This window comes from Temnothorax longispinosus, chromosome 3 (assembly GCF_030848805.1).
Source record: "Temnothorax longispinosus isolate EJ_2023e chromosome 3, Tlon_JGU_v1, whole genome shotgun sequence".
Taxonomy (NCBI): Eukaryota; Metazoa; Arthropoda; class Insecta; order Hymenoptera; family Formicidae; genus Temnothorax; species Temnothorax longispinosus.
Window position 1 is genome coordinate 16,346,834 of NC_092360.1, and position 22,149 is coordinate 16,368,982.

General features: G+C 39.5%; 3 protein-coding genes across 3 annotated transcripts; 2 read left to right on the top strand and 1 right to left on the bottom strand.

Annotated features, from left to right (window-relative positions):
- The first annotated feature begins 150 nt into the window (after window positions 1-150).
- Window positions 151-2,046, top strand: LOC139810045 (uncharacterized). Its single transcript, XM_071773383.1, has one exon. The coding sequence runs from the start codon at window positions 151-153 to the stop codon at window positions 2,044-2,046; it is 1,896 nt and encodes a 631-aa protein (XP_071629484.1).
- A 36-nt stretch (window positions 2,047-2,082) lies between these two features.
- Window positions 2,083-4,884, top strand: LOC139810046 (uncharacterized). Its single transcript, XM_071773384.1, has 3 exons — window positions 2,083-3,239; window positions 3,462-4,545; window positions 4,654-4,884. The coding sequence occupies exons 1-3, from the start codon at window positions 2,083-2,085 to the stop codon at window positions 4,882-4,884; spliced, it is 2,472 nt and encodes an 823-aa protein (XP_071629485.1).
- A 15,397-nt stretch (window positions 4,885-20,281) lies between these two features.
- On the bottom strand, window positions 20,282-20,713 carry LOC139810047 (uncharacterized). Its single transcript, XM_071773385.1, has one exon. The coding sequence runs from the start codon at window positions 20,711-20,713 to the stop codon at window positions 20,282-20,284; it is 432 nt and encodes a 143-aa protein (XP_071629486.1).
- Window positions 20,714-22,149: the final 1,436 nt, after the last annotated feature.

The following is a 22,149-nucleotide window of genomic DNA, read 5'->3' on the forward strand; positions in this document are numbered from 1 at the left end:
GCTCACCGCATACGCAGGATCGCCAGGTAAGAGAAGCGACCCCATTTACCATTGGAGGATCCTCGGTAAGCGATAACCTAAAATTACCTCACCTTTACCAACATTCTCTGGAGAATATGAGAAATGGCACTCAATAATATGTTTATTAGCATGATAGAGCAGAATGCCGTGTTGCCTGATGTGCAAAAAATGCAGTATTTGATGTCGTCACTTAAAGGAGAAGCGCACGATGTAGTGAGTTCTTTAGAGGCATCGGCGGAGAATTACAAAGAAGCATGGACAATATTGATGGAGAGATACGACGATCCAGGATTGATTATCGGGAGACATGTGAAAGCACTGTTTGAGTTACTTGCCATGATCAAGGATAATCACGTAATTTTGCGAAAATTATTAGACACTGTACTAAAGCATATCCGCGCTCTCAAAGCTCTCAAAAGACCTACAAATAATTGGGACGACTTAATGATACATTTGGTGACCAGCAGATTGGATCAATCGACATATCAAGAATGGGAAACTACGGTAGTACGAAGTAGGATATCATCATTTGAAGAATTAATTAACTTTTTAAATCAACGTTGTAGAGCATTAGAAGCAACAGCCCGTTCATCGAAATCAACAAGTTCTCAAAAAAAGACGCTTCATAATAAAAGTACGACAGCTAATGTGTCGACCACCAAAAATACATGCGCATTCTGTCAACAAGAGAATCATGCTATATACAAGTGCAAGGAGTTTTTGGCACTAAACATAGATCAAAGAGTGAAGGAAGCAAGAACACGTAAATTATGTTTAAATTGCTTGAAATGCGCGTCACATCAAGCCAAGGAGTGTCTAGCAGGAACATGTCGCAAGTGCAGCAAGCGTCATAATACACTACTACATTTTGAGCAAGCTTCAAAAAATAATTCGGATTCTGAGCCTAAAACGGAGAAATCTGAGAATAAAGAGAGCACGAGTCCCGCAACGGTAAATCACGCAGCCATAAATCAAGTACAAGTTTTATTGGCAACCGCACTGGTAAATGTGCCAAATACCAAAGGAGAAACGAAATCAATTCATGCACTTCTTGACAGCGGATCTCAATCTTGCTTCATCACGGAAGATTGTTGCACGGAACTTGGAGTCAAACGTCAATCCACTAACATGCCGATTTGTGGATTGGGAGGACAAGCCGTATCAACCAGAAGTCTAGTGAAGATTATCATACAATCCAGAACCACGGGTTATAGGAAGCAGTTAGATTGTCTGGTGGTGGACACGATTACGCATCGACTTCCTATCAATGAAATAAGCAAGAGTGACATAAGAATATCACGCGGAATTACATTAGCTGATCCACAATTCAACCAAACCTCGAAGATAAATTTGCTGATAGAAGCGGAGATATTTTTCGATTTATTATGTATCGGCAGAATAAAGGTAACTGAAAATCAGCCAACTTGGCAAAAAACAGTTCTCGGTTGGATTGCCTCAGGAAACTGCATAACAGGAGATCAATACATGAAGTCTACAGTATGCAACATGAGTATAAACGATCAATTGAACGCAAGTCTTATGAAATTTTGGCAACTTGAAAGCTGTGAAAGGATAGCCACGCGAACCCCGGAAAAGCGTGCATTCGAGAATCACTTCATGCAAACCCACAAGAGAGACAGTGAAGGCAGATTTGTGGTAACATTGCCGATCAAGATGGATGTGCTGAAGAATTTGGGTGAATCCAAAGAGATTGCAGTGCAACAACTGCACAGCTTGGAGAGGAGACTCAAGCGACAACCACAATTCACAAGGAAATATGTAGAATTCATGCGGGAGTACCAGAGGTTGGGACATATGCGAGAGCTTCAAGAACCCGTAAGTGATGAATGGCCATGCGTATACCTACCACATCATTATGTTATTAAAGAAAGCAGTACTACCACGAGACTGAGAGTTGTTTTCAACGCGTCGAGTCCAACTACAAGCGGGGTTTCACTGAACCAGACTCTCATGGTAGGACCTGTCGTGCAACCTGACGTCACTTTAATTTTGATACGTTTTTGAATTCCTGCATGTGCATTGACGGGTGACATAGAAAAGATGTATCGTCAAATACGGCTTGACCCAACTCAAACGTCATTGCATAGAGTAGTGTGGAGGGAAGATCCATCGCATAATATCAAGATTAGCGAGTTACTTACTTTAACTTATGGGACAGCCTCAGCATCAGCCATAGCTACCGAATCCTTGGAGCAGTTGGCGAAATCCAAAATGGATAAATATCCTAAGGGAGCTATAGCAGTACTCAAAGGCTTTTACATAGATGATTTTGTTTACGGAGAAGACGACGAAGACGAAGTATTGGAGATTCATAGGCAAGTAACGGCCTTACTTGCTGAAGGAGGTTTCAGAATTTGCAAATGGGCATCCAACAGCAGCGGCGTGCTAAAAGAGATATCACAATCGTCATCAAAGGATTACTTACTAGAGTTAGATAAGGATGGAGCTGCTAAAACATTAGGTGTCGTCTGGAATCCAAGCAAGGATGTTTTTCTATACAGAATATCAATTAAAGCGTCTGCTACACAATTGCACACGAAGAGATCCATCCTATCGCAAATCGCACAAATATTTGACCCATTAGGATTGTTGGGTCCAATTATAATTACTGCAAAGATATTGATGCAGCGTCTTTGGAAGATGAAAATCGACTGGAACAAAACGCTACCCAGGCAGATTCGTACGGAGTGGTTTACCTACATCCACGAGCTACAGGACCTAGAGAAAATCAGCATACCACGGAAGATCGTTCGGAGTGGACAAGGCGTTCGTAAAGAAATCCACGGATTCTGTGACGCAAGCGAACACGCTTATGGTGCTTGTGTATACATGCGCAGCATCGGAACGGACGGAGTAGCGGAAGTACATTTAATATGTGCCAAATCTAAAGTTGCACCCCTTAAACTACTGTCCACACCAAAACTGGAACTTCAAGGTGCCGAGTTATTATCTGAGCTTATGGAAAAGGTTGCAAACGCCCTGGAAGGGAAAATCGAGGAGAAATTTTACTGGACAGACGCAAAAATAGTGCTGTATTGGATTCAGGCCAGCAACAAGAAGCTACCAGTCTTCGTGGCTCACAGAGTAGGCAGTATTCAAGAAAGAACAGCCGTTGATAATTGGAGACATGTCGGAAGTAAGGAGAACCCGGCAGATTTAATTTCACGTGGAATCAGCGCCAAGGAATTAATGCATTCGTAACTCTGGTGGGAAGGACCGCAATGGTTACGGTGTAATGACCTGCCGGAAAGCCAGCAAAAAGTGACGGAATACGATGAAAGCCAACTTGCGAAAAACGACAGAGCAAGAGTAGTTACAGTAGCTAGCTGTCAGGAAACAAGTCCATTCTACAAATTTTCTACGTTCACTAAGCTTATACGGATAGCAGCCACATGTTTACGATTTGTTCATAATTGCAGACGGCAAAAACATTACGGACCATTGACAGTCGACGAGTTAGACGAAGCAACTAAATGTCTAATACGCAGAGAGCAGGCAATAACGTTTTCCAAGGACATACAAGATTTAACGAGGCAAGGAACTGTATCCAATAAAAGCAGCCTAAAGCATTTGACTCCTTTTATCGACGAAGAGAAATTAATTCGAGTAGGTGGCAGACTACAACACGCGAACTTACGGTCGGACGTCAAGCATCCTTGGTTATTGCCCCAGCGTTCAAAAGTCACGGAGCTCATCATCGAGCACGAACATCGAAAACACATGCATGCTGGTCCGGAGGCCACTTTGGCTGCGATGCAACTCAGGTATTGGTCCCCCAAGGCGCACGGTACCATCAGAAGAGTACTTCGGAGATGTATAAGATGCTTTAAGGCTAAGCTGAAATTTTCGGAACAATTGATGGGAGATCTACCGACTCACCGTGTAATACAGTCAAGACCATTTAGTCATACTGGGGTAGATTTTTGCGGACCAATATATGTTCGTGAGGGTTCGCGAAAAAATGCCAAAAGCGTCAAGGCGTATGTGGCCGTATTTGTGTGTATGGCTACAAAAGCTGTTCACTTGGAGGTGGTGTCAAGCATGACCACCGACGCCTTCTTAAGCGCCTTCAAAAGATTAATTGCAAGAAGAGGCAAACCTTCAGATGTATTCTCTGATAACGGCACCAATTTCGTTGGAGCAAACCGCGAATTGGAAGAACTTAGAGACATATTCACCAAAGAAGAGCACCAGCATAAGATCACAGAAGTCGCTGCTTCAGACCAAATTAAGTGGCACTTCATTCCACCTCGGGCCCCTCATTTCGGCGGACTGTGGGAGGCAACTGTAAAGGCATTCAAGAGACATTTCTACAAAGTAGCAGCCGATACAAAACTGACATTCGAGGAAGCATCTACTCTCGTGATACAGATAGAAGCAATCCTTAATTCGAGACCTCTGATAACTGTATCGTCCGACCCTAATGATCTTAGTTATGTTTCAGCGGGGCATTTTCTCATAGGCGACACAATAACGTCTTATCCAGAACCTGATGTAACTCAAGTAAAAGTTAACCGCCTATCACGTTGGCAGCATCTGGAGCAAATGAGGCAGCATTTCTGGAGACGATGGTTTAATGAGTACTTACTCCAGCTTCAAAATTGAACGAAGTGGTGTTCGAATCGTGGCCCAACGCTCAGGGTTGGTCAACTGGTCATTTGTCGAAAGGATGGTTTACCGCCATTGAAATGGGTTTTTGGGCGAGTCCAAGAAACATGTCCAGGGGCTGATGGAGTGGTGCGCACGTCTGTTATTAAGACATCAACAGGATCTTTCAAACGCCCAGCAGCTAAATTGGCAATACTGCCATTAGAAGAAGATTTGGACAACACGACAGACTGAACATTGTATCATTCTGAAGAAGATTGTTAAAAGCAAGCTGTATAGTATTTACGAAGATTGTAAAATTAGCTGTAAGTTATTTTGTTTCGCGAGTTTCAAATAGGATTTTATAGTTTCACGAATCACTAATGAATAATACAAGTTATCTTATTTTATGTACTTTATTAGTTTATGTTTTGATAGTCCAAGCCCATCAAGGCGCGCGGTATGTTACGGGAGTTAATATTCAAGCGTTCCGAATTAGATATTTCTCGGTAATAGTTAGTTTAGCGCGACACCGACGGCGCGATGAGCGTTAGTTACTAGTTACTAGTTTTCGGTCCTACCGCACGTTCTCGTAGAGAATCAGAATCTGAGTAAAGACACATTGTAACGGTCGCAAGAAATTTACGTGTGTACGAATAAAGAGTTTTGTAATCCGCAATACATGGTTACATTCTTTAAATCATCAACACTATTCCTATGGAGTCTTCAGAGTTAGGTATTTTTAAAATATCAAAGTGTGAACAAGATTTCTGTTTTTGGAGAATTGAAGATATTAAAGAGAAATGTGTTGTTATGCCTAATAATGATGGTACTTTTCTCTGCATTCTACTTATCCCATTTTTTTACTAAAGTATGCTTATCCTTTTACACTCTTTATGAGCTATATATGCCTTTATGCCAGTATGTAATAATCTTTATGGTTTGTGTTGCAGTATGTTGTTGTAAAATTTCTTCCTCTTAATAATATGGAAAAAGAGACTGTAGCCATAGTCCCATCTTCATGGATAAATTATGACCTTAATATATGCAAATGGCCACCAAAAAAATATCACTATGATAAAGTTAATAGATGGATTATGGGTCTAATGGAACCGAAACATGATTTTGAAGATATGTCAATACAAGTTATGTATGAATATAGTAAGTATTATTTGTACAATAAAGCAGTAACAAAATAAAACACTTATATACTTATAATTTAATCTTTGAAAAAACTTATAATTTTTTGTAAAATTTATCTAATTTGTTAATTATATAATCTTAGTCTTGAAATCGTATGATATATGTATATTATGTATGATAATTTTTGCATAATTAATATTGCATGCGTATGATTTTTATTCTCACATGATATATTTCTTTTATTAAATATGCAACGTTTTTTTTTAATAAAATACTAGGCTTAATATATTAGAGAAATCTAATCGTTTATACTTGTTTTACTTAATGTTTGTTTATGTATTTATATATATATGTATATGTGTATATATATATATATATATATATATATATATATATATATAAATACATAAACAAACATTAAGTAAAACAAGTATAAACGATTAGATTTCTCTAATATATTAAGCCTAGTATTTTATTAAAAAAAAACGTTGCATATTTAATAAAAGAAATATATCATGTGAGAATAAAAATCATACGCATGCAATATTAAGTATGCAAAAATTATCATACATAATATACATATATCATACGATTTCAAGACTAAGATTATATAATTAACAAATTAGATAAATTATATATATATATATATATTGTGACGTTGCGGCCCGCCGCTTCGTGGCAGTGCCCCGCTGCCGTCACAAGGCGCGGAAATTCGCGCCCAGGGACGAGCCAGAGAGGCGACGACGAGATCTCCAGGGGCCAAAAATTTTAATATCGTTTCCGCATTCTGATTCCAATTTTATTTTCATGTGTAATTGTAATGCGCGCGGCGCCTCATCCGCACCGCGGCGAATCTTCGAGGGAGCACCGATGACAGGAGGGTCCTGGAGGACCAAGGACCGAGGAGGGGTGGCGATAGCGGCAACCACTGGGATCACGGGCGGCGAGAGCAACGCGGCAGGCGTGCGGCAAATGAGACAGCGATGGACAAGGCCGCCGATAGCGGGGCCCCAGGCGCCTGGGGAGAACCCGGCCTCAGCAATCTGCCTCCGCAAAATACCGGCCCGCGGGGTGACTGATCACCGCCCCGAGGTCAAACCGGAGGCCTACCGGCTAGAACGAAGTCCAGTCCGCTGTCCAAGGACAAATTGAAGGAGTCGCTACGCTGCCGAGGGACCGTTGCGCGCCCCCGAAGGATCCACATTATGACAATCCTGCGTTAAAATATCGCGCGAGCTTGCAAGCTCGCTCCCGATTGGTCGGCGCGCCCCTGCGGAAGGGGGTGCCACATCGATTCCGCAATCGAGCAGATTTAGCGAGACACTCTCTGGTCGTCCGTCGGCGAGTCCGAGATTGAGCTCCGCGATAGCCATCCCGAATCGGGAGTTAGTTTTCCGAATACGACGATCGAGTACGAGGTGACGACGAGGAACCCCAGGAGAAGGCGTCACATCGGTGAGGTTGCCCGCAAGTACTTGATACCGAAATGTAAAGCCACGACGCCGCCCTCCGGTGCACGCTCTCGTCCGGGATTTTGTTATAATATCGCAACACGCATACGGTCCCTTGAGACCGAGTATCGAATGGCGATCGACAGCGAGAGCGAAGGGCCTCGGGATGGTATCGTGGCCGCGGAATCGCGATAACGACGTGATGACGAGCCTCTGGAGATCGCGATAGATTTGTTAGCAAAATCCGGTAATGCGAGTCCGTTTTCATGTAATATCCGCGCTCGCGGTCGCGTCTCGCGCACACGGTGCTCACGGCGTATCGAATTACCAAATATTGCGTAGGTCGGAATGTCGTCCGCGTCGGCACATTAATCGCGTCAACGTGCCGTTTAGGTGGGCTAATTGCCTTAGGAGAGTGTGCGCGTAAGGATAGTTATGTTCGGATGCGTTGTTTCGGTAGCGGGGTGTAAGAATTAGTAGTGCTGACCGCGGGAGAGCGTTATTCGCGTGATTTACTCCATTCTCGCGATCGGCACAGCGCCGTCGTAATTGCGTGTTATTAGTGCTCGCGGTAATTCCGCATATATTTTCCTCGCGTTCGTTCCGTATTTCGCGCTATGCCGAGTATCTCGGCGTATCATTCTTCGCGTTCGAAAGTCACGGGAGACAATGTGCCGAATTCGATCCGAATGATTTGCGTTGACCTTAGTTATTACGTGCGTTAGATTAAGTCCGTATTTTCGCGTTAGTTATAAGATTTCGCGTCTCCTGGCGATCGCGCCGGAATATTTCTCGCGTTATTACGTTGCGTACGGTCCTCATTACGTTGAGCCGCGGCTTACACCACGATTCCCCGGGTGTTAGGCTTAGGATAATTGGCGACAGAATTCGCGTGCGACTCTATACGTGGCATTCACGCGCTCCGAGCGTGACGTCCCGTCCTCTCGCGATCTTTTCTGCGAGACTATATTTTCCATTTCCGTGATTGTTTCGCGTTTACTGTCAATGTTCCATAAGAATTATAAGTTTCGTCCTACTGTATTTCTCTAATCTAATCGCAGCGCCTTCTGCGCGTTTACGATACGATACGTAATACTCTGTTTATTTCTGGCGTCCGCGCCGTCGCTATTTTATTTGTTTCATTTCTGACGCTCGCGTGATTGATTATTCGATTTGTTCGATTGACTGAAGCCGAATCGGCCTGTATTGTTTCACTCGCGAGTTACTAAGAAATAAATGTTATTTTTTTTGTTAATCGCTTGAGTTCATAGCCTTCATTATTGCGTGTCACCCCGCCGGATATCGCGCCGCCCTTCATCACCCCCGCCCCAGCCCTTAGGTCGAGCTAGCCGATTCCTCGCACATCCGCACGTTTCGTCTCGCGTCTCGTCTCGGTTTTCTTTCGCGATTTCGCGGACGCAAATTCACGCGTCTGGCGCCCAACAGCAAAATCGTTTCGCGAAGTGTCGGAGGTGCGAGGAAATCGTCGGAGAGGCTTGTCACCTTTCTCTCCGTTTCCTCCTTTTGATCCGGCACACGTCCCGGCGCGGTCCGGGAGTGCAATAAGCCGTGATAATATATATATATATATATATATATATATATATATACCTTTATATATATATATATATATATATATATACATATATGTATAAGAATAAACAAAAAATTTCATGACATATTATAATATTCTGTTTTCTAATTAACATTTTCTTATTAATCGTATTATATTTTTTTACAGAGAATTGCTATGAAGAGAACGAAAATGCGCAGAAACAACATACTACTTCAAGGAAATTGTGAGAATTACATGTGGTTTTACACAAGATAGATGAACCATTAAAAAAACGTTACAGAAGTAACCGAATTTAAATTCCGTCAGGCAATGCTATTGTTGCTTAGCACTTCGTAATACTTTATACTCAGACATAACAGTTAACAAGTAATAAGTATATTACAGTAAGTTTTCATACATGTCTATGGACAATATCCTTAACGTTCTTTCCTCTTTTCCTTACAGATGATTCATTCATATATGAGGCGCCAGGAGATGATTATAAATATTTGTATGAGGATAACAACAATACTCATAAAGAAGACCTTCCATTTCATTATTATTAACTAGAATTTCCAAAATCCTAACGTGTCAGGAGCAAAACCTTCCGAAGAAAACTGCACGGTGTGTCTTACTAATGAATGAACACGTTTTCATACCATGTGGTCATCTTGCTTGTTGCATTGAATGCATTGAAAAATTAGAAAGAAATCGAGGTCCGATTTGCAATACTACTTATGAAAACTCTTCGAGTTAGAAGACCATAAGAATTGTCTTTGAGTCAAACAATATTTTTTTGTTTACCAACACTGCTGTCTACTAATTTTAGAACAAAAAACGCTTTATTATTTTTATTTACTCTGTTTTGAAAATAAATTGACTCATATTTTTTACATTATTTAGAATGTATCTTAAATATCTGTATGTGCAATATTGCTTTAATTGAATCTGAAATATCCACTTATAATTCGAATTGGTAATTGTATAGATGGGGGGGATCACCTTGGATGACCTTGATATTTTAGTATGTTGTCAAGGTCACCCTCCTGAGTAACCTTCAGAAGGTTTTAGCCCGCGCTCGTTATTCGTTAAAAAGTTATTAACAAAAAATGTTTCGAAAATATAGCAGCTATTTTGAGTATTGGAAGGCATAAATGACTAATATATACGTGTGTGTGCCCTGCTTTAAAGAAAATCACAACTTCTATAAAGCAGAACATACACACATGTGTGCGTGTGCGTGCGCGTGTGCGTGCGCGTACACACGCACACGCACACGCACACATGTGTGTATGTTCTGCTTTATAGAAGTTGTGATTTTCTTTAAAGCAGGGCACACACACGTATATATTAGTCATTTATGCCTTCCAATACTCAAAATAGCTGCTATATTTTCGAAACATTTTTTGTTAATAACTTTTTAACGAATAACGAGCGCGGGCTAAAACCTTCTGAAGGTCACTCAGGAGGGTGACTTTGACAACATACTAAAATATCAAGGTCATCCAAGGTGATCCCCCCATCTATACAATTACCTTCGAATTTTACAGGCAAAGTTATGCACTATGAAGTGCCGATATACAGGGTGTTCGATATAAAAGTAACCACCCGAATATGGGGGGTAGATTGGGTCAAACTGAAAAGAAAAGTCTGGTACCATTTTGCAAAATTCGCAATAGTTAACGAGTTATTAAATAAAACGTCTGAGCGAATGAGCGCACAAAGAGCGATAGAGGCGGGCCTCGGCGGCTGGCTGGGCTGGCACGGTGCCCGGCGCGCGGCGAGCGGTGGGGGTCGAGAGACGAGCGGCGAGCGAGGCGCGGCGCGGCGCGGCGAACGTCGAGCGACAGATGTTATACACTGCGGCGAAAAAATATTAGAGCCGGCCCATACTAAACTTACGATAATTCCTTCGCGTAAACGGGATTTTGTTGTAACTTACAATAATTTACTTCGCGTAAACGAGTGAATTATCGTAAGTTACTACAGAAGTAACGCGCTCGCGTAAACGTAGTAACAGGTAGCACACGTATTGCATAGGCATTGCCGTAGCGTCTTACGCCTTAGATAATATTAATTAGTTTAGCTTGAATTATGTGTAATAGAAACATTTAATTTTAGTAAATTTAATTATTTTTTATGTCAAAGTTTACGAGGTTTAACAAGCTTTACTTTAACTTTTGTTTATGTTAGAATAACTTTAATGGTGCGTGTCCACCTGCGAGTAAAACTCTCGAGAGTAGCTCTCGAGATTGATTCTCGCAAATGGACATATTCCTGGAGAGTACCTAACGGAGAATGAATCGCAGCTCTCGGCGAGCGAACTTGTCAAGACCTACTCGCAAATCGACACGACGTTATTTAGAACATAACGTTACGCAGAACATAAAAATTTTAAAATTTTTTTATTTCTGTCACAGTAGTTATAAAGTATCGTATTCCACAATAGTTCATGATTTCCGCATTATTCAATAAGTTCCTTTGTGTCATCTCAAAGGAACAAACTTTTGCCATCTCGGTTTTTACTCTCAACATGTAGCTCTCAAAATACGAACAGCGTTCGAGCTTGGCGAGCTGATCTCCGAGAGTAAAATAACGTCGTGTCGATTTGCGAGTAGGTCTTGAAAAGTTCGCTCGCCGAGAGCTGCGATTAAATTCATTCTCCGTTAGGTACTCTCCAGGAATATGTCCATTTGCGAGAATCAATCTCGAGAGCTACTCTCGAGAGTTTTACTCGCAGGTGGACACGCACCATTAAAGTTATTCTAACATAAACAAAAGTTAAAGTAAAGCTTGTTAAACCTCGTAAACTTTGACATAAAAAATAATTAAATTTACTAAAATTAAATGTTTCTATTACACATAATTCAAGCTAAACTAATTAATATTATCTAAGGCGTAAGACGCTACGGCAATGCCTATGCAATACGTGTGCTACCTGTTACTACGTTTACGCAAGCGCGTTACTTCTGTAGTAACTTACGATAATTCACTCGTTTACGCGAAGTAAATTATTGTAAGTTACAACAAAATCCCGTTTACGCGAAGGAATTATCGTAAGTTTAGTATGGGCCGGCTCTAATATTTTTTCGCCGCAGTGTATAACATCTGTCGCTCGACGTTCGCCGCGCCGCGCCGCGCCCCGCTCGCCGCTCGTGGCGCTCGTCTCTCGACCCCCACCGCTCGCCGCGCGCCGGGCACCGTGCCAGCCCAGCCAGCCGCCGAGGCCCGCCTCTATCGCTCTTTGTGCGCTCATTCGCTCAGACGTTTTATTTAATAACTCGTTAACTATTGCGAATTTTGCAAAATGGTACCAGACTTTTCTTTTCAGTTTGACCCAATCTACCCCCCATATTCGGGTGGTTACTTTTATATCGAACACCCTGTATAATAAGTTTACAAATTGTGTAATGCATACAGATATTTTTTATCCTAAACAAAAAAATGGAAACAGATAAAGATACCAAAGCCAAATGTTAATGTTACATGTAACTTATTGCTATAGTCATGCATGGTTTTCTTTGAAATTAATTGTTTTCTAAATTTAGCTATAAATCAGTTATAACAAGACATTTTGCACCTTTCATGATTTGTTGTAATAATTAATATCTTTCAAAATGCCTGATTATAGAAACTATAGTTCCTAATTAAACTTAATCATAATTAATATACGTAAATTCTCTGTTACCAAACATGGGCATTTTATTTTATATACCAAAGATTTATAATAAGAAAAATATTTTGATAACTATTTCTTTTAATATTGTTACATATAGTACAATACCCTGCGATTACATACGATTTTCTTTTATAACGTTTTATCGGAAAGATAACACTACATATTATAATACTTTGTATTTGATTTAAAATGTTTAGTATAAGTATTGTTATACCGCTATATTGCGCTGAAGGCAAGTATAAAATAAAAATTGCGAATTTATGATACCAAAGATATTTTGATAAATATTTCTTTTAATATTGTTATGTATTTTACAATGCGCTGTGATTTTATGCGATTTTCTTTAGTAACGTTTTATCGGAAAAACAACACTGTGTATTACAATTCTTCGTATTTAATTACAAATGTTTAGTATAAGTATTGTTATACTGCTATGTTGCGCAGAAAGCAGATATAAAATAAAAATTGCGCAAATTGCGGATCAAGAGACACGGTAGTGTCTCGCGCCAAGTACACGCGGAGCGAGACCGACCGTGACTCTTTTACGCGACGCGATGGGTTGCGAGTACCCGAGATGTTGAGATCTCGATAACGAGTGAACGGATCAAGTTCTAAGTAGGCTTGATCGATAGCTTGGGGTCCAATTAGGGGGGGGGGGTTTTTCTTATAATATTCCGCTACGTGCCCTACGAGCGGAGATATTGCGACGCAAAATCCAAATGTGAAAATTTATTTTTAAGATACTATCTACTTCTACGTCGACCGCTCTCATCTCAATATTATTATGATTATCAGAGAAACGTCCCTTTCACTTTTTCGACGCCGGCGGCGCAGGTATCGCCAGTTTCGATATCGCGCGCGTATTTCGAAATTAGGTCGATAGACTTATCGGTCAGGAGGAAGATTTCTATTTAGGTAAATTAGGTATATATATAATATATATTGAATTAACGGAAAAGAAGGTTCTCTACGCTTGGCAGAAAGTGCCGCTAGGGAATTTTTAAGTCGATTCTTATGAATCAAGCTTGAATTCGATGTCTAGGTATCCCAGGTTGCCGATGACGAGGTCCACATAGTGCGCTCCGTAGTTTTCGGTGTCTACGTGTATTAATACCTTGAATTCGATGTCCACGTGTCCCAGGTTGCCAATGACGAGGTCACTTACATAGTGCGCTTCGTAGTTTTTGGTGTCTAGGTGTATTAATAACTTTAAATCTGAATGTAGGACACGTAGATATCAAATTCGAGGTATTAATACACGTAGACACCGAAAACTACGGAGCGCACTATGTGAACCTCGTCATCGGCAACGTGGGACACCTAGACATCGAATTCAACGTATTATTACATCTGGACACCGAAAACTATAAAGCGCACTATCTGGAACCCGTCATCGGCAACCTGGAACACGTGGACATCGAATTCAAGGTATTAATACACCTGGATACCGAAAACTATGGAGCGCACCATGTGGACCTCGTCATCGGCAACCTGGGACACCTAGACATCGAATTCAAGCTTGATTCATAAGAATCGACTTACAAATTTCCTAGTGGCAGAATTAAAATTATGTCATGACATAATAAAAATTCGCTGAATTAAAATTATGTCTAGACATAATAAAAATTGGACGAATTAAAATTATGTCTAATAAAAATTGGATGAATTAAAATTCTGTCTGACAAAAATAATTCCGCATTTTTATTATGTGTATACACATAATTTTAATTCATACAATTTTTATTATGTGTACACATAATTTGTTTTCGATTTAGGATACGAATTTTTTTCCGTTAGTTTGTAAGTTTCATGATTAAAAAGATCATGTCGTATTATTAACATATAACTAAAATTTATAGAATCGTTATTAATTTTATTATATATCTTAATTGCGCGAATCTCTGTTTTGTAAAAATTATGCACAATATTCCTATGCAAAGATACTTGTTTAATTTTTTCTTCCTATTGCATTTAAGTATAGAAAAATATACAATTTCTATGTGTTTGTACTTTATATTTAATGAGCAGGCAACTAAATATATATGATTCAATTTGCGTCTATGTCTCTTTATTGACTGACATAGTTATATACTTTTAAATATTTTTCTTTTCTGAAATTCAATCAAATTGAATAGCAAAAACTACGTATCATATTATATATTTTTGGTACGTAGTGTGCAAATGTATTTTGAAATGAAGATTATATATTTTCTACTGAATTATTTACACACACACATGCGGTTTCAGAGAATCATTTTTCGCCAACTCAAATATGTTCCTACTCAACTGTCAAAATATGAAAGATAATTTTATCTAGTTGTGACATTCGCTCAAATTCTCGAAATAATTTTCAAGGATGTGAGTACGAATATATATATATATCGTACTATTTAATATTTATAATAGAAAATTATAAACGATGCGTTATGTATGAGAAATTTAACAGAATTGCTTTTATCAAATAGAATTAATTTGCGATTAGTTGAAGGGAATAAAAGAATAAACAAATCGGGTAAATTTTAAACACGTGTTACAGGTGTCCATCTGTAATTATCAAAAATATCGATACCTGAAGATATCGGTACATATACAGTTGCGAACAACATTCAGTAAGACACGCGAATAAAAATAAATAAAGAATTTTACAGTTAACGACTTATTAACATTAATCATGCTATATTGCGATTATGTTTTATGTTGAAATTGAAAAATATATACAAGGTGTACAGCTGAAAGGGTTACAGATTATTATTTTTAAAAAACTAAGCAAAATATTAAATTGTTGTTTTCTTTAGAAATAATAGTCCGTAACACTTTTAGCTTCATACCTTGTATATACTGTTTATAAGATTATAAGATATATTGTTTATAAGATTAAGATGCGTAACACTACAAAAAGGCGTGATATCCGTACAAAATTACTTTTTAAAAAAAAAGGTAAAAAAAGGCGCCAAGTACACGCATAATAGTGTATATGTATTATGTTGTTACCCTGTTATGTTGTTACCTCGAAAAAAACAAAGTGGTAGTATTATACCTCCAAATAGCTTTACCCTGTACATACTGTTTATAAAATGCGTAATAGTACAAAAAGGCGTGATATTCGTACAAAATTACCTTTTTTAAAAAAAAAGGCGCCAAGTTCACGCATAGTAGTGTACCTATATGTTGTTACGTCGAAAAAAAAAGAAAGTGGTAGTATTATACCTCGAAAAAATTTAAGTAACAAGTGGTAGACGTAATCTTTATATCTCGAAAAATCTTGAAAAAATCTAAGCAGTAGTATCTTTATTTCCGAAAAATTATAACCCAAGTGATCTATCAAGACACATCACAAAATTATGTTACCTTATCAAAAAGAAGAGTCGCGCTTCAAGTGATCTATTACAATTACAAAAAAAAATAAATTACAGCGCCAATTACAGAGAGAACATATATATTGCCTCAAAAAATAATTGTTGCACTACTTTAAAAAATCTTTAAATTGTGTTTAAATTTAACAAGGAAATACAAGATATTTAAATACAAAGTTTACATGTGTATTTTTTAGTGGTCACAAAGAATTACAGAGGTATCAGTACAAAATAAAAATATTTTATTAAAATACATAAATTTTTCTTGTAAAAAAACTTGGCGCTGCTAGACCTCGAAATTTTTAATAAATTAATAAACTTATCCTTTACTTAATTATAAGCCGCATTATTCGCCGTCCGCGTCGTCACGCACACCCATATCACTCACTCGCACATCCACGCTGATAATCATTTAATATTACTCTTATCGCATTCTTCTCTAAATTATTTTTATTTATTGTTGTCCTTATTTATTTAAAATTTTGAGGTCTAGCAGCGCCAAGGTTTTTTTACAAAAAAAATTTATGTATTTTAATAAAATATAATAATTTTGTATCCTTTTCTATTCTTATCCTTACCCATATACTATGAATCACTTTTGATCCCAAAGAACATTGCTAACATGTAAAAATGGTAAAAACTATTGCAATTTTTGACCCGAGTATTCTCAATCACAATTATATGTCGCGCATTTTCGTGTCCAAATGCACAGGCCGCGCATTTTCGTGTCCAAGTGAACAGATCGCGCATTTAGGTGTCTAAGTGAACAGGCCGCGCATTTTTGTGTCCAAGTGAACAGGTCGCGCATTTTCGTGTCCAAGTAAACAGATCGCGCATTTTCGTGTCCAAGTGAACAGATCGCGCATTTTCGTGTCCAAGTGAACAGGTTGCGCATTTTCGTGTCCAAGTGAACAGATCGCGCATTTTCGTGTCCAAGTGAACAGATCGCGCATTTCGGTGTCCAAGTGAACAGGCCGCGCATTTTCGTGTCCAAGTAAACAGGTCGCGCATTTTCGTGTCTAAGTGAACAGATCGCGCATTTTTGTGTCCAAGTGAACAGGCCGCGCATTTTCGTGTCCAAGTGAACAGATCGCGCATTTCGGTGTCCTAGTGAACAGGCCGCGCATTTTCGTGTCCAAGTGAAAAAACCGCGCATTTTCGTGTCCAAGTAAACAGGTCGCGCATTTCGGTGTCCAAGTGAACAGGCCGCGCATTTTCGTGTCCAAGTGAGCGGCGAGCACTTCTTACAATGTCCAAATAAACCGTGTCCAAATGAACCGTGTCCAAATGAACGGTGTCCAAACGAACCGTGTCCAATTCGCCGTGTCCAAACGAACGGTGTCCTATTCACCGTGTCCAAATGAGTCGTGTCCAAATGAACTGTGTCCAAATGAACCGTGTCCAAATGAACCGTGTCCAAATGAACCGTGTCCAAATGAACGGTGTCCAAATGAACGGTGTCCAAATGAACCTTGTCCATATAAAGGTGTCCATTTGATCGTGTCCAAATGACCGTGTCCAAATGAACGGTGTACAAGCGCACCTCTCCCGTCAAAAACTTAATCTACGTGAGCCGCTGCTCGGCGAACACCGTCGCAACGCTTATGTCTATTTTATGAAATTATAATGTACTCGTGTGCCGGATGGGATCACTGGTACACAAAATAAAGTTAGGAATGAAAATAACTGGAAAAACAAGTATTATATATTGTATGATTCTCCCCATCCTCGGAGCGCTCTTTTATCGCTATGTAACTACACCGGGTTCTCTCCCCCGTCACCCTGCTCAGGGTTATCGTCGCTCTCCGGGCTCCCGAAGCTCCCCGATGAAGCGCTGTTCTCGCATGCGTCAGCGCTCAGTGGGACGGCCTCCTCGGCCGTGGCCGCCGGTGGGTCGGTGTCCGTGTCTATCATGGAAGCGAGCTCACCCTCTAGATCTTCCACAACGCCCCGAATCGCCTCCAGCCTGGCTTGCCGGTTCAGGATCTCATCTAACGTCGCTCCTTCCCCGGACAATATCCCTGGGTGCGTCGGATGCACCGCGGTTCCATCGCCCGCGACCTGCGATAACAGGTCTGCCATGTCACGGTTATGCGCGGTTTCGGGCACGCCCGGAGCTTTGGTCATTTCCTGCTGCTCTGCAGACCCGGATGCTCGGCCTATCCGCTGCAACACCTCCATCGACAATTTCCGCAGCACCACCCTGGGCGACCTCCTACCTGCTGGGAACGCGAATTTAGCGTGCGGCTTCAACGTTTGGTAAACGACGCTGACGACATTATTTGGGAAAACAAACGCCATCATCAGTTCTTTTTTGTCGACCGTTGTTTTTTGAATTCGTGAAGGAGATGGAAAATATGGTTAAAACGATTTATAACCGCTACAACTCGCGTTTGGATAAATTACAAACACATAACATTAATATTGGCAATAAAACATTCAAGTGCAGCTTTGACTTCGAATGTACAATGATCGATGGCAAAGTTTGTAGCATTCTAACTGGAAAAAGAGCATCCTCGCGTTGTAATATTGTCATGTGGGACCATCAAAAGTAAATGACATAGAGTATGTATTGACACTCTTACCCGATGAACAGTCCTACAAGTTCGGGCTGTCAACATTGCACGCGTGGATTCGTTGTTTAGAGTACCTTCTCCACATTGCATATAACATGGGGATCGAAACAAGTGCCGCAAGGTCTGATGAAGAAAAGAAGTCAAAAACTCAACGAAAACAAGTGATTCAGACCTTACTGTCATCGAAATTGGGAATTACTGTTGATGTTGTTAAACAAGGTTGGGGTACAACAAACACGGGTAACGTGGCACGTGCATTCTTTGAAAATGCTAAATCCGTGGCTGAAATCACACAATTAGATGAAAATCTCATAAATCGTCTACATAATGTATTACAAGTTATAACAAGCGGGAAGGCTGTAGATTGTAATGCATTCCAAACTTACTCTCTAGATACAGCAAGATTGTGTATCCAGTTATACCTTTGGTACAATATACCACCTGCAGTACATAAAATCCTTATACACGGAAGCGACATCATAAAGGCACTTCCGTTACCAATTGGATGGTATTCCAAAGAATTTCAGGAAGCAAATAATAAACATTTTTGACAAGCTCGGTTATCATGTAGTCGAATGTTTAATCGAACGGCATCAAACGAAGATGTTTTTCATTAGATATTGATAGCTTCCGATCCTTTTGTTAGTCGTAGCAGATATATAGAAAGTCGAAAAGTTAAAGAACTGTCTGATGCTGCAAAAAATATGTTGGTAATGTGAAATCCTTCCACTTATTGTGTTGAAACGTACAGACACGTACAAGCGCAAAACACACACACACACACACACACACACACACACACACGCGCGCGCGCGCGCGCGCGCAGAGTCAAATGTAAATGGCCCTTTTCAGGGCCACATGATGTGCGAAATCCAATCGGCTACCTCCACGTGGTGCACATCAGGTAAAGCTGAAGCCGATGGTTGACCCTAGTCAACCTAGTCGAAGCTGACCCTAGTTGATGTTAATTAACGCTAAAATGCAATAAATAAACGCTTGCCGTAAAGTTTGTTCATTATTATTAATATAGACGGATATACGAATCTTCTGTGTGAATTTCAAGTCCAACAAAAAAAAGCTAAGGCCAGCAGGAAATAAACTTAGTCGGTTTTTCGATTAATACATCCTTAATTAGCATGAAAACATAATTAGTGAAAGCGTCCGCGTCCTGTCAAGTTTGTTCAAAATTATTAATCTAGGTGTTCAGATGAATCTTCTCTGTAAATTTCAAGCCCCCCAAAAGAAGCTAACGGCCAGCAGGAAATAAACTTAGTCGGTTTTTCGATTAATACATCCTTAATTAGCATGAAAATGTAATTAGTGAAAGCGTGCCGTCAAGTTTTTTCAAGATTATTAATCTGGGTATTCAGATGAATCTTCTCCGTGAATTTCAAGTCCCTAAAAAAAAGCTAACGGCCAGCAGGAAATAAACCTAGTTGGTTTTTTTATTAATACATCCTTAATTAGCCTGAAAACGTAATTAGTGAAAGCGTCCGCGTCCTGTCAAGTTTGTTCAAAATTATTAATCTGGGTATTCAGATGAATCTTCTCCGTGAATTTCAAGTCCGTAAAAAAAAAGCTAACGACCAGCAGGAAATAAACAGTCGTTTTTTCGATTAATGCATCCTTAATTAGCGTAAAAATGTAATTAATAAACGCGTGCCGTCCGATTTCGAAATTTAGGCAGTGACCCGTCAAAGTGCAATCAGTAACGAGATTTAAAAAAAAATTGTTCCGATTCGTTTAGATTTGACCTCTCGCATGTAATTTTATCAGAAAAAAAATACAAGATCTCTAAAATTGACCACTGTGCGACGGTTGCACTGTTTTCCATTTGATGCGTTGCTGCAGGGTATTAATATAATCCGCCTGCCAAACTTTCCAGAATTGCTCCGTCATGTGTCGAATAACTGCCACCTTGAGAGTCGATTTTTGTCAACGGATAGAACGGAAGGTTCAGGATTGAGCGCGATTGCAGAACCAATTAAAAAATGTCCGGGCGTAAGAGGTTCGTAGTCGTCTAATGTATCTTTTAATGGCCCAATAGGCCTTGAGTTGAGACACGCTTCTATGCGGTAAAGAAGCGTAGTGAACTCTTCGAAGGTTAAGGTATGAGCTCCGAGAACCCGGCGAAGATGGTGTTTTACACTTTTGACATCTGCTTCCCAGAGCCCTCCGAAATGAGGGGCGTAAGGTGGGATGAAGTGCCAGGAAATACCGTCCAATGCGGTTCCATTTAGAAAGTCTGGGTGATTAAGTGCGTCGTGATACGCTTTTGTTAATTGAGCGTCAGCACCTACAAACGTTGTTCCGTTGTCGGAGTACATAGCGGAAGGCAGCCCTCTGCGAGAGCAAAAGCGAGAGAATGCGTTTATAAAGGCAGGGGTTGAAAGGTCACTGACAAGTTCGAGGTGAATTGCCCAAGTGGCGAGACTGACGAAAACGATTATATACCCTTTTCGACATTTTATACCGCGACTTAGCGATGAGCGAGTAGACAATGGACCTGCATAGTCAGTGCCACAGTGTAGAAAAGCCCGAGCAAAGGCAGAGACTCGTGCTGGAAGTAGTTGACCTAGCAATTGTTTACGTTCACGCGTACAAGGTGTATCAAGACGATACAGAGCGGTATGGCGGGTTGCCCATTCGAGCAGGCGCGCATCGTCGTTCACAATTGCGTTGACTTCGGTGCATCACCTATAATCACTCGCATATCTTTTTTACAATAAAATGAACTTTGCAGCGCCCGAAGTTGCAATACAATTGTGACGGATTTCCGTAGCAGTAACGTTAAAACAGAAGTCGAGATGACAATACAGGTTATGAAATAAATTTTATTAAGAAAACGAAAGACATCTTCTTTCTCACGAAAAAAGCTCGTACCATAGTCCATCATAATCATTATATATTATAATTTTTATACTTAAATTATTTTTTACACACAATGTTTATGCATAGGACAAAAGTCAGCAATTAGCATATGTGTGCAAATTTAAATTATAAATCGGCTAATAAATTTTATTCAATGTAAGTTTAAATAATGGCAGAAATTACCATTAACAAATCTCACAATATTCATTTTGTTTAATTAATAAATAATTTATCATTAAATTGATAATCAATTTAATATATCAATACTAATGAGCATTATATCATTCTTTATATAAATAATGCCGCTGCATCTTAAAAATCTTAATTTTAATCTCATAAACAAGAGGTTTATTAGTATAAAATATACATTTTAAATATGATGTTAATGAATAGTTTATATAAGGCAAATTATCATAATATTTAATGAATACTTTTCAGTAATAAATTCCTTGTAGATTTAAATGAGATTCAGTAGCATTATTTACATAAAGATGCTTATTAGCATCAGTATATTGAATTAATTATTAATGTTAATGATGAAATATTAATAATCTGAAATAAATGTTGTTAGACATAAGATCCGCTGATAATCGTTTTTATCGTTATAAATAATGATGGAAACGGTTATCAACGGATCTTGTGCCTAATAACATTTATTTCAGGTTATATTATTAATATATATATATATATATATATATATATATGTCGTAGTCTTTTCGTTATATTCGTCATTTCATAAAATACCTAGGCACTTCCAGAAACGTCGACGTTTGGTGAAACTTATTCAAATTACTTAACGTGCTTAGGTAGTTCATGAAATGACCACTCGGTGCCGCGCCGGCGCTTCGTGATAAATACTCAAATACGTCATCTGACTAATTTCACACTTCGA